This window comes from Arachis stenosperma, chromosome 4, assembly GCF_014773155.1.
Source record: "Arachis stenosperma cultivar V10309 chromosome 4, arast.V10309.gnm1.PFL2, whole genome shotgun sequence".
Taxonomy (NCBI): Eukaryota; Viridiplantae; Streptophyta; class Magnoliopsida; order Fabales; family Fabaceae; genus Arachis; species Arachis stenosperma.
The window spans coordinates 104,573,577-104,586,675 of NC_080380.1; the positions used below are offsets into that span (position 1 = coordinate 104,573,577).

The 13,099-nt window shown below is 39.2% G+C and overlaps 1 protein-coding gene across 1 annotated transcript; it reads left to right on the top strand.

Annotated features, from left to right (window-relative positions):
* Positions 1-2,264: 2,264 nt before the first annotated feature.
* LOC130976996 (thaumatin-like protein) lies at positions 2,265-4,134 on the top strand. Its single transcript, XM_057901983.1, has 2 exons — positions 2,265-2,391; positions 3,217-4,134. The coding sequence occupies exons 1-2, from the start codon at positions 2,331-2,333 to the stop codon at positions 3,894-3,896; spliced, it is 741 nt and encodes a 246-aa protein (XP_057757966.1). The 5' UTR covers positions 2,265-2,330; the 3' UTR covers positions 3,897-4,134.
* The last annotated feature ends 8,965 nt before the right edge of the window (positions 4,135-13,099 follow it).

A 13,099-nucleotide genomic window follows, 5' to 3' on the forward strand; every position in this document is an offset into this window, starting at 1 on the left:
GGTAACCTCCATCTCCATGGTTCCACCTCTATCTTCCCCTCTCCACGAACCCAACCCTAGCACCGTCATCGAAATCCAGGCCGCCGTGACATCTCCCTCCTTTATCCCTCCCCAACCTAGCTGTTCACCTGTCCTCGCCATCAATTTCCTCACAGAACAAAGACCACCGAAGCTGGCCTATTTTCTCCACAAGTTCGCTTCTACTGTCAATCTGCCACTGCCGGCCCCAATGTCCCAACCACCGACGAGCTACCCATTATTCTTCTTCTTCTTCCCCTCTCTTCTCAACTCCACCGTGACAAATGTTGCGACCTTTGTTTCTGTTCCTGTAGCTACCAGCGTCAGTGACCACCACAGTCATTGGCTTGTCCCTAGCGCTGCTTCCCTCACCACCATTTCCCCTTCCCTGTGGTTCTGCTTCTCTCTCTCAACTCCAGAACTTTCTTTCTCCTTTTTTTCTTTTATAAATTTTTTTGTTAGGGATAATTTGGTAATAAAATTTAAGATTTAAATAAAAAAGACGATTTTAAAACTAAATTAAACCTTAGGAACCATTTTGTATGCATAAAAAGGTCTAGAATAAAAATTTTTTTCAACCTATATCTAAGAGACTAAAATCATACTTAACCACAAAAAAAAAAATGAAGAAAAAATAAGAGACTACAAACAAAAACTGAATTAAATTTGATTATGAAAATAACTTATTCACCTAATATTTCTCTTCATATTTCGAATCATTTAAATCATACTTGATAAAAAATAACAATCAAATCACAAAATTTCTAGGTTATTACTAATCAAGTTTTCATCGACCACGAGCAGGACAAGTAATTTTTTTTGTTTAATTATTTTGTTGATTTCTATAGTTTTACTAAATTTGTAATTAGGTATCTATACTTTTTTTTCCTTTCGATTGAGTTCTTACTCTGCTTTTAGTTTTATAACTAGGTCATTTCTAGTATAAAAGAATATGAGAATTAACTGAATATTTTTTCACAAATTGAATATATTTATAATTAAAAGCCTACTTAAATTTTTTATCACATATTTTTTAAGAGAAATATTTTGTTAATTTTAATGTTTTTGACATAAAAAATCTTAATTACAAAATTAAAAAGTAATTTAAAGACTTAACTGAAAAAAATATAAAAATTTAATTAATAAAATTTGGTAAAATCATAAGAACCAACAGAATAGTTAAGTTTTTTTTTTTCAAAACAGTTGTAGGTAATTCAATTTTGCTTAAATTAATAGTCATATGTGACACCAATTAAGAATAAAAGAAATCTTAAGCTACAAGGCTGAACAAAAGTAATGGTCTTAATTATGTTTGTGCTATTATGCCTTTCCATTTCATAACAGAAGCAGATATTGGTGATGTAAAGCAAAAATACTCTAGCTAGCGCTATTATGTTTTCCATGTCTAGGAAAAAGAATCCCACGTCGTTAAAGTTTATCATAGGAATATTATCTAATGAAACTAAAGTTCGTATCACATGCAACAGTTTTTTGACAATTGCTTTATTTTTCTGATTTGATGAAAGATGCTGCAACTTGCCAAGTTAGTAGCAAAATAGCAGTTTTCTAAACAGAATATTTTAATAAACTACATCTATACATATTATCAAGAAAATTAAAGAGAAAAACTACCTTAATTTTATATCTAATTTATATTTTTAAAGAATTTAATTTCAATGTGTTGATATTTGACAATATAAAATATTTTTTAATAATTATTCAATCATATTCGATTTTAGATGATTATTTATGTATGTAGCAGAAGTGAAAATTAGTTATTTTATTAAGATAACAAGTCATTAAGAAAAAGTATATAAAACTAATTTTTAGTTAGCCAATGTTAACTAACTTTACTTTAATATTTATAATTTAAGGTTTAAAATTTAAGATAAACAAAATAAATTTTAAAATATTATCTGATGTTTAGCTCAAAAAATTAGTTCTCTAGTATTACTTTGTAATTTTTGTATATTGTCATCCATATATTAAAATTAAACAGTTAAGTAGAAAAGAAATCTCCAGCTGGAAGCAATGCATATATGCCTAATGCCCCCTTTGTTATGAAAGAGAAAGTTGAAAGTAAGTCGAGAAAATAAAGGCACGAGACAAAAGCTTCATGAGGGTGAAAGCGGGAAGTTACCAAAATAAAAAACGTTGTTTATAAATAATAAACAAAAAGTTAGCACTTGGCACGACCTATATAGTTGAGGGCAAAATACTTGGAACTTGAAATCCTCACACACACTTGCCACTACTCATGCCTCTATAGGTAGGAAGCTTCACTCACATACCTACAAAATTGACCTGAAACAATGCCAATAACTTCCTCCATTCTCTTCTACATTGTTGCATTTTCCTCCTTCATGTTCATAGGTAATGTTATTTCATCTTTTTAATCCTTGTCGATTGCTCTCTCTATTTGTAAAGAGAGTTTTTGAATGCTAATTTGGTAAATGCACTTGTCACTTGCCATAAGGGTATTTTTTTCCCCTATATATACATACTTGATTTCACCTATAATTGTCTTTTTATTATTACAATGATTAACGTATAATTGCTTTTTTTTTTATCCAACTCATATCAAAGTCATGTGAAAACAATAGATAGACTCAAATTGTGGTGGATACACATGAAGAAGAGTCACTCAATCAGCTAAACCGAGCTCAACAAAATTTAAAAGGGTGTCTTTTTTTCTTTTTTATTTCTAGTATGAATTGGTCACGTGGATAAGAAACATGGGAGTCGGATGATCTATTTCCTTACTATCATCATTTTCATCTTTAATCTCTTAAAAATTTCAATGGTATGTTTTTTTTTATCAAAGATTATATCATTTGAGTTATAATTCATTGGCATTTTAAAAGTATGTTACGAACAGATAAATAATTCAATCAAACATATTTAATTAAATATATTAAATTATTTAACTGTTCACAATATCATCTTTACTTAAAGATATCTCCACAAACAACCAGTGCCATTGTAACGGTTGAAATTTGAGACAGGATTACCTTTGTCACATAACTAGTGTGATCCAAAACACTATGCAAGATTACCTTTGTCACATTAATTTGTATTCTGATACATTGACTAAGAAAGTATATATGAAAAGTGACGAAATAAAATGTATACAAGACTTTCTTCTCAACAAAATGCTGTCATTCTAATTTCTAACCATATGTATTCTATTGGTTACAGATGGAGCTCAACTGATTATAGTGAACAACTGTCTTGAAAGTGTGTGGCCAGGGATACTTGGAAGTGCAGGGCAACCAACTCCACAAGACGGCGGAATGCACCTCGGAAGTGGCGAAGAAGTAGTTCTCGACGTGCCGGAGAAGTGGTCGGGGAGGATTTGGGGCAGGCAAGGCTGCACCTTCGACACAAACGGAAAAGGCCACTGCCTAACGGGTGACTGCAACGGCCAGCTACATTGTAACGGCAACGGAGGAATACCTCCGGCAACCGTGGTCGAAATGACACTTGGCTCCTCAAAATCGCCACTCCATTTCTACGACGTGAGCTTGGTGGACGGATTCAACTTGCCGGTGTCCATGAAGCCGGTAGGAGGCGGGGCCGGATGTGGCGTAGCTTCTTGTGAGGTTGATTTGAATGTTTGTTGTCCCTCAGCACTTGAAGTGAAGAGGAATGGGAAAGTTGTTGGGTGTAAGAGTGCTTGTTTGGCTATGCAATCAGCTAAGTATTGTTGCACTGGCAGTTACTCTGATCCAAAAACTTGCAAGCCTACACTATTTGCTCATCTTTTTAAGGCTATTTGTCCTAAGGCTTATAGTTATGCATATGATGACTCTAGTAGCCTTAATAGATGCAGGGCTTCAAGGTATGTTATAACTTTCTGTCCTCCTGCAATGCTGTAACCATATTTATCAGAATCGATCTGGATTAACGTAGCTGCCGGTTTGCTAAGATCATTGTCAGTTATCACTGATGATGTTCTTTTCTAAATTGATATTTTAGTATTTTCTTTGGATTAAATTGGTGTAGTGATGTTCTTTCTATTAGTCATTAGCAAATGTTATTTCTTGTGTAGATAGTGTAGGAAGGTTAGAGTGATAATAATTAGTTTCACCCTTTTTCTTCCGTGTCTTTTGGGAGTGGTTGTTGATTATGCTTTGCAATGTATGGAATATATTCTCTAATTTAATTTGAAACAGTAGTTGTAATCTTTGTAAAGTTCACTAGATATTGCACTTGTGCAAAAAGTTAAATTAAAATTTGAGTAACATCAGCAGATAGCAGAAATTGTGGGCTGCACAATAGCTTATATTAAGAATTTGCCAATGTTTCGGTAATAAATAATGAAAATGTTAGTGACATATATCTTTTCCTATGTTTTTTTCACTCCCGCCGTTACGTCTATACTTTTTATGATAAACACTGATTTTAACACCAGTATTTTTTTAATAACTAAATAGGTGTTTTCTTTATTTTATATAAAAATAAAAAAATAATTTAAATACACAATTAATTAGTAACAATTGTATTTTTTAATGATTGTTAAGATTGTTTAGTGTATAAATGATATATTTTTGTTTAACAATTGTCGCCATACTCTTTTTTTGTTATGCTTCAAAAGTTGGCCAACAGCGACCATGTTTTTATGAGAGTGACGATCGATTAGAGATTTGACTGCGTTTTTTCTTGTTATATTTCAAAAGCATGGCCAAAAAGGTCAATGGCCACGCTTTTAAGAGGGTGACAATTGATTAGCGATTTGACTATATATTTTGGTGCCACACTTCAAAAGCGAGGTCATAGGGAGAAACGGACATACTTCTAAAACATGCCAATAGAGTTACAGTGACCAAAAATACTTAAATGCGCATTTTTTTTATCACTCTTCACTATGTTTTATCGCGCCTCCAATCTTAACCCCAAAGCCTCTTCATTGCGCCTCCAATCCTAACCCCAAAGCCTCTTTATTGCGCCTCCAACCCTAACCCCAGAGCTTCATAGCACTTCCAACCCCTCCTTCAACACTCTCTCTGTTGGTGCTTCTTCCCCACCCCTCTCTCTCTCTCTCTCTCTCTCTCTCTCTCTCTCTCTCTCTCTCTCTCTCTCTCTCTCAAACGTCACTCCGTAAGACTCTGTTGCATTCCTTTCGTGCTGCCAGTCTCTATTATCCTTCTTCCATGCCATTTCTGCCTCCTTCGCGTGTCTCATGTAACGTCCTGAATTTTTTAAAATTAAATAATACGTTGTTATTATATTTATTGAGGATTTTATTCTAAGAAAATTATTTTATTAAAAGTAATTAAATAAAATTTTATGATACTTTGAATTTAAAATTAATTAGGAGTCATATATAATTTTCACAATAATTAGAGTTTAAATTAACTATAATTTTTACCATAATTGGATAATTGATATAATTGAAATTATAATATCAATAATTGAAAAATAATAAAAAGTTATGTCACTTAATTTAAATAATTAATATTTTGGATTTAAACTATATTTTATAAAATGTGATTAATATGTTTATTTTATAAATTAAATTAGAAATAATTATTTGAACTGAGCAAAATAGTGTTCTCAAAATATTTTTAATAGAGTATATTTGGTTTTAAAAACTATTATTCTATCCACCAATTTCATCAAAATATCTATTCTATCTTTATTCCTTTATAAAAACCTAACTCTAACCCTAAATTTTCGGTTCCAAACCCTAATTTCATTAACTCTAACCCCTTTTACCCAACACACACACACGCGCGCGCTCGTGACACTAATCCCTCCCATATTCACATACGCGTTTCACTCTGAGCCACTCCCTCACACACAAAAATGCGCTACACACACGCAAAAAGAAATCAGAAAAGGGAGGATGTAGGAGGGAAGAAGAAAGAAGGAAAGGGAAGGAGGGAGATGGCCCCGGTAGGCGTCACTCCCATCGTCGCCGCCACCGCCGCCACCGTCATGTGGGTGAGAGGGAGAAGTTGAGAGAGACTGAAGCTGACCTTGCGAGAGAGAGAGTAATCGCGAGGAAGTCACTGCTCAGAGCCGTTGCCGCACCTTCGTCGTCGTTGACGCCATCAAAGATAGCAGGGGAAGAGAGGGTTGCAATTGAGGAAGGTCCGTCGCCTTTGCCCGGTACCGCTACTAAACAAATCGCGAAGTGAGGATGAAGGAGAAGCTGACTCTATCATCGCCGCCACTCCTTAACTTCGTCGCCAGAGATAGATAGAGAGAGAAAGAGAGAGAGAGCGAGAGAGAGAGAGATCAAGACAGAGATAACAGGAAGAGACACGGTGAAGAGGGGAAGGAGGAGGCCGTTCCTTCCGCTGCTGGACTGTCGTCGTTGTTGCTATCACGTATCGTCGCCATTGCCAGAAACACAGAAACCACCATTGAAGCTGCTACCGTGAGTTGTAGTGGTAGCCAACGTCCAGGTCACACCGCTGGAGCTACTGCTGTCAATGCCAGTGGATATTGAAGCTGTTGTTTGTAAAACCCGGTTAATTAACGGCTAATTAACCCATAAATGAGAATTTATTCTAGAAAGCCTAAAATGTGATTTTTATGGCTAAATGTGATAGAGGAGATTGAGACGAGAATTTTGGTACCAATTTTGTAGAATTCGGACCAAGATTGGACCGAACGGGCCAAACCGGGCCAACCGGACCCAAAGTGGGCCCTTGGCCCAACATAACTTAACCAAAACCCTAGTTTTCAGCACTCTCTCTCCTCATTTGTTACACACACAAGCTGAAATGGTGGAGAGGAAGGGAAGAACATTCTCTCAACTCCTCTCTCTCACTTGATCTTCAAATCACCATAACTTTTGATCTAGAGCTCCGATTGCCGCCCCGTTTGCGGCCACGCGTTCACCGCGGAGAGCTCTACAAAACCCATATAATCAATCTTGAGGTAAGCCACACCTTGCTGTTCGAAATCTCAGCCCCTATTTTCGAGTTTCATGGGTTAAATGTTGAGATTTTGGGTTCTTTGATGTTATAGGACCCAACTCTCTTGAAGGAGAAGGTTAATCTTGTCTCCTTGGACCTTGGAGGTGGTAAGATTCTCAACCCTAGTGTATTTTGTTGTTTTATGATGTTTGGGTTTTGAGATGTTGTGTATGGGTGTGATGGTTGTGGCTTAGGTTGTGTGTGTGTGGATATTGAAGCTTGATTGGTGATTTTGAACAAGCTTGGAAAGGGCTTGGTGGTGAAAAATCTGCTCTTGGAGGTGTTGAGGCCTTGTGAGCTTGAGGATAAGTGGTTTAGAAGTGCTCCGGTGGAGCTTGGGAAAAATCGGCTAAGGTATGGTTTCGGTTTCCCGTATCTAATATGTAATGTGGTAGGAAATACTTAGGCTAGAGGCCCTAAGATAGGCATTGAATGGTTGATGTTGTTGAATGATTGAGATATATGATGTGGTCATATATGTGATGATGATTATGCCTTGGTGGTATGATGTATGAGAAATATGCATGTTGTGATATATGCTTGATGATTGGTTATGGTTGAATTGTGGGTTGAACCATATTGTTGGTGAGTATGATGTTGATTATGTAAAATGATGATTTATTGGAATTGATGTTGTTGAGAATTGGCATGAGGAATAGTATATGATATGTCAATATGTTTGAGTTTGAGCCACTTGGGTGAAGTGGGCTAAAATGATGAGATAGTGATTTGTATATTGTGGTAAAGTGTCAATGTGTGAGTTGAGGAGGCTTGATGTTGAATTTGATACATTTTGATTGATTTCAAAGAAAAGGGATGAAATTGGTATGTTTTGATTGATTTTGGAAAGAGTTGAAAATGGTTTGTTTGAAAATGGCATATTGTGGTTTTGTATGAAATTATGGTTTTTGGGCATACTTTGACGGGACATAACTTGGACTACGGATCTCCGTTTTGTACCAAATCTGTTTAAAAATGAAATTGGATCCGGGATGTCCATGCCGTTCGAAGAACGGGTGAAAAATGATTTGAAATGATGAAGTTATGTCCGTTGGAAGATTGGGGTTCAAATCTGTAAATTCTGCAGCTTTTAACTTAGAAAATTTTTAGCAGAATGAACCCTTGCGCGTGGGCGCACCTGGCGCGTGCGCGCCGATCTTCCGAGAAGTGCCATCCACGCGTATGCGTGATGTGCGCGGGCGCGCCGATTGTGCTGCACCCAATGCCCGGTCATTTTCCCGAGAGTTATGCCAGAACCGTGCCTGTGTTGTGCCTGGGGCACGAGAACACCCGCGCGTACACGTGGTTGACGCGTGCGCGTCGATTGGCAAGTTTTTAACCCACGCGTTAGCGTGCATGACGCTTGCGCGTCGATGAAGTTTTGAGGCCACCCACGCGTGCGCGTGGAGTGCGCGTACGCGTGGCCCTGTTTTCATCCCAAAGTTGATTTTTGAGTTTTAAAAAGCCAAATCTCATACTTCTAAGCCTCCGATCTCACCATTCATGTCTTAAATCATCCTACTATGCCTAGCTATTAGTAAGGGGCTAGTGAATGTGATAACTTGCAAGTGAAGCAAGGGAAAAATGTATGATCAATGAGGATCAAGATGATTATGTGAGATGCGGAGGATGGTGGTGGAAGTGTTTGTTATGCCATGGGCCGAAAGGCTATAATTGTTAATGAAATGGCTGGTTATGGATTTAACCATGAGCCGGAATAGCTGTGTATGCTATGAATATTGGCTGGTTCTGGATTGAACCGTGAGCCGGAATGGCTGGTATGGATGTTGATCCATGGATGAGAATTCATGCATGTTGATGCTGAATTATTGATAATTGTGAAATTGCACTTCCACTATCTGAGTACGAGTTTCCTTGGGTAGTAGCAGTGGCTAGCCACCACGTGCTCCAGGTTGAGACTCGAAGCTCTGTTAACCCTATGTTGTAAGTGTGGCCGGGCACTGTGAAAGGCCCGGATGAGCTCGAACCCCCATAAATATTCACCAGTGAGGGTGAAGGATATGGATCATGTTTATGATCACGTTTATAACGAGTATAACTCGAGTTTGGGGATGCACGACAGAGGGACAGTCCAATGGTTAGCGACCAGGACTTGTCGGGTTGGCTCTATAACCGACAAGATGATATCATCGGCCACTAGGGACAGGCATTCATCATATGCATACTATGTGAATTGTTTGAGATTGCCTATTTGACTGCATATTACTTGCTAATTGTCTAAATGTCTTAACTGCTACTACTTGTATATTCTTTGTTTGATATATCTGTGTTTGCTATATTATACTCCTGCTGGTGGTTGGGAGGTTTGAAGGAATTGGAAAGGGAAGTATTAGTTAGACTGAAGAATCCTTAGTCAGATGCCCTTACATGGTTTAGCTTGTTTATAAGCTTTGATATTATCTGGAGGGAGTTATAGGATTGCCTTTGGCTTTCCTCTATTATTATATTATATATGTGGAAGCTGTTACCATGCTGGGGACCTCTGGTTCTCACCCATGCGGATTTTGTGGTTTTCAGATGCAGGACGTGAGGTTTCCCGCTGAGGCATGCTGGAGACTTCTATACTTGCGAAGATCCTTTGTTCTCGGGGCTATTTTTGGTTTATATGTTTTGTTTAGATACTTTTATCTCCATTAAATAATACAAACTGTGATGACTCCTTTTATGGGAGAATTTTGGAGAATAGGTTTTATGTATTTGTGTCCCTTTGGGTTTCCTTGGGGTTTTCCTTATTTTATCATATGTATATATTGTTATGCTCGGACCGGTTATCTTCGCAGCCGGATCTTGAGTCTTGATATTCCTGTTTTTGACACTCTCTTGTATATATATAATCTCGCGTTGGTTTATCCTTGTGCGTTACGTTATCGATCGGAGTGTTGCGCTTTCGAGTTGCGGTTTTTGTTTACCACTTTTTCTACAAAGGCTCCTAGTTATAATCAATCATTCATACTACTATACGTACTAAATTTTTATTTTAGAGGTCGTAATACCTTACCATCTCTGAATTATGACTTAAGCATAAGGCTAAGTATGGTAGGGTGTTACATTATGGTATCAGAGCAGTTCGTTCCTGTAGAGCCTGAGGGATGGACTGACTATGCTTCTGTGCATTCTCTGTGTGTGTGTTATGTGCTATTAGTATATCTACTTGATATAATTGGCATAAACGTTCATGAGCATGCATTTGGGACTTTGAAGTACTAGACTTCCGATATTGAGACTGATCAACTTAATATCGATTGTTTGGTATGTATAGGAACCAGATGGCGCCTCGTGGACGCGGTAGAGGTAGTGCGAGAGGTCGTACGAATGCTCGTGCACCGGAGAATAACCCTCATGACCCGGTGAACTTCATGACTGCGTTGGAAAACATGGCTGCTGCTATGCAAGCCACTGCTGAGGCTCTTGGTCAACAGATGAACAACCATGGTAATGATGGAGGTGGAGTTCAGGGCCCGATGACACTGGCAAACTTTTTGAAGGTTAATCCACCTAAGTTCAAGGGAACTACTAGTCCGACTGAGGCTGATACATGGTTTCAGGCTATAGAGCGAGCTTTACAGGCACAACTGGTACCTGAAGGACAGCGTGTCGAGTTTGCCACTTATATGCTCACCGGTGAAGCGTCGCATTGGTGGCAAGGCATCCGACGTCTTCTGCAGCAGGGTGATGACTATGTCACCTGGAATGTCTTTCAAGAAGAGTTCTATAAGAAGTACTTTCCGACTTCTGCTAGGACGGCTAAGGAACTTGAGTTGTTACAGCTGAAGCAGGGTGCTATGTCCATATCAGAGTATACTGACAAGTTTGAGGAGCTGTTCAGGTTCTCTCGAATGTGCCAAGGAACTCCGGTGGAATATGAGGAATGGAAGTGTGTTAAGTATGAAGGAGGACTCCGGAGTGATATCTTCAGTTCAGTGGGACCAATGGAGATTAGGACTTTCTCCGAGTTGGTGAACAAGTGTAGGGTTGCTGAAGAGTGTGTAAAAAGGGCAACCGCTGAGAGAGGGGGTCAAAGGGGATCATTCCCACAGAATCGAGGGAAGAGCTTTGCACCTAGGGGTTCGTCTTTCAAGAGAGGAAGCTCTTTCAGGAGGCCCAACAACAACAACTCCCAAGGAAAGAAGTTTGGGAAACAGCCTCAGAATGATCAAGCTTGCACTAGGTGCGGGAGTCACCATCCGGGAGCTCCATGCAAGGCCGGATGGGGTTTGTGCTACGCTTGTGGAAAGGCAGGGCATAAAGCTGTGAATTGTCCTGAGAAGCAGAAACAAGGTGCTGGAAAGGCACAACAGACTGGTCGGGTGTTCACCACTTCAGCTGTAGGAGCTGAGGGATCCGAGACACTTATTCGAGGTAACTATGAAATGAATGGTCAAATTTTAAATGCTTTATTTGATTCGGGAGCATCACATTCATTCATTGCATTTGAGAAAGCTCATGAGTTAGGATTGAAGGTTGTAACCTTAGGTTATGACCTAAAGGTATATAATGCTACCCATGAAGCCATGGTAACTAGGCTAGGATGTCCGGAAGTTTCCCTTAGATTCAAGCAGCGTGATTTTGTTCATGATTTAATCTGCTTGCCGATGATTGGTCTTGATCTTATTTTGGGATTGGATTGGTTATCTAAGAACCATGTTTTACTAGATTGTTCTACAAAGTCGGTGTATTTTATGCCGGAAGATACTGAAGGACCGGTAGTGGTGAATAATTATTACTTGAATTCGATGATGGTGAATTGTTCCGGAACTGAATGTCAGGGTATCATGTTGTTAACAGCGGGTGTTTCGGGAGATGATCAAAGGTTGGAACAGATTCCGGTTGTGTGTGAGTTTCCGGAAGTGTTTCCCGATGATATTGATGAGTTCCCACCTAACCGAGAGGTTGAGTTTGCTATTGAGTTGGTGCCCGGGGCGGGACCAATCTCAAGTGCTCCTTATAGGATGTCACCGTTGGAGATGAACGAGCTAAAGTCTCAGTTAGAGGATTTGTTGGGAAAGAATTTTATACGACCAAGTGTTTCTCCGTGGGGTGCTCCAGTGTTACTGGTGAAGAAGAAGGATGGGAGTATGCGGCTCTGTGTGGACTACAGGCAGTTGAACAAAGTGACAATAAAGAATAAGTACCCATTGCCGAGAATTGATGATCTCATGGATCAGTTACAAGGAGCTGGAGTTTTCTCCAAGATTGATTTGCGATCCGGTTATCACCAGATAAGGGTGAGGGGCGAGGATATCCCTAAGACCGCTTTCAGGACTCGTTATGGTCATTACGAGTACACTGTGATGTCCTTTGGGTTGACGAACGCTCCTGCGGTATTCATGGATTACATGAATAGAGTCTTCCGTCCGTTTCTGGATAAATTCGTTGTTGTCTTCATCGATGACATACTGATTTATTCCAAGACTGAAGAAGAACATGCGGAACACTTGAGGACCGTATTGCAGATTCTAAAGGAGAAGAAACTCTATGCAAAACTGTCTAAGTGTGAGTTTTGGAAGAGTGAGGTGAAGTTTTTGGGTCACGTGGTGAGTAAGAAGGGAATAGCCGTAGATCCAACTAAGGTGGAGGCGGTGATGGATTGGAAACAACCAACCACCATAACAGAGATAAGGAGTTTTCTGGGTTTAGCTGGCTATTACCGAAGATTTATCAAGGGCTTTTCACAGATAGCTTTGCCAATGACAAAGTTAACCCGCAAAGACACTCCGTTTGTTTGGACTCCTGAATGCGAGGAGAGCTTTCAGACATTGAAGAAAAAGTTGACTACTGCACCTGTGTTAGTGTTGCCCGAGCCGAATGAGCCATTTGAGGTGTATTGTGATGCCTCATTGAAGGGTCTAGGGTGCGTGCTGATGCAGCACCATAATGTGGTGGCGTATGCCTCACGACAGTTGAGACCTCATGAGGTTAGTTACCCTACGCACGATTTGGAACTCGCTGCGGTCGTGTTTGCCTTGAAGGTGTGGAGGCATTATCTCTATGGGGTTAAGTTCCAAGTTTTCTCTGATCATAAGAGCTTGAAGTATCTCTTTGATCAGAAAGAGCTCAATATGAGGCAGAGGAGGTGGATGGAATTGTTGAAGGACTACGACTTTGAGTTGAATTACCATCCGGGAAAAGCG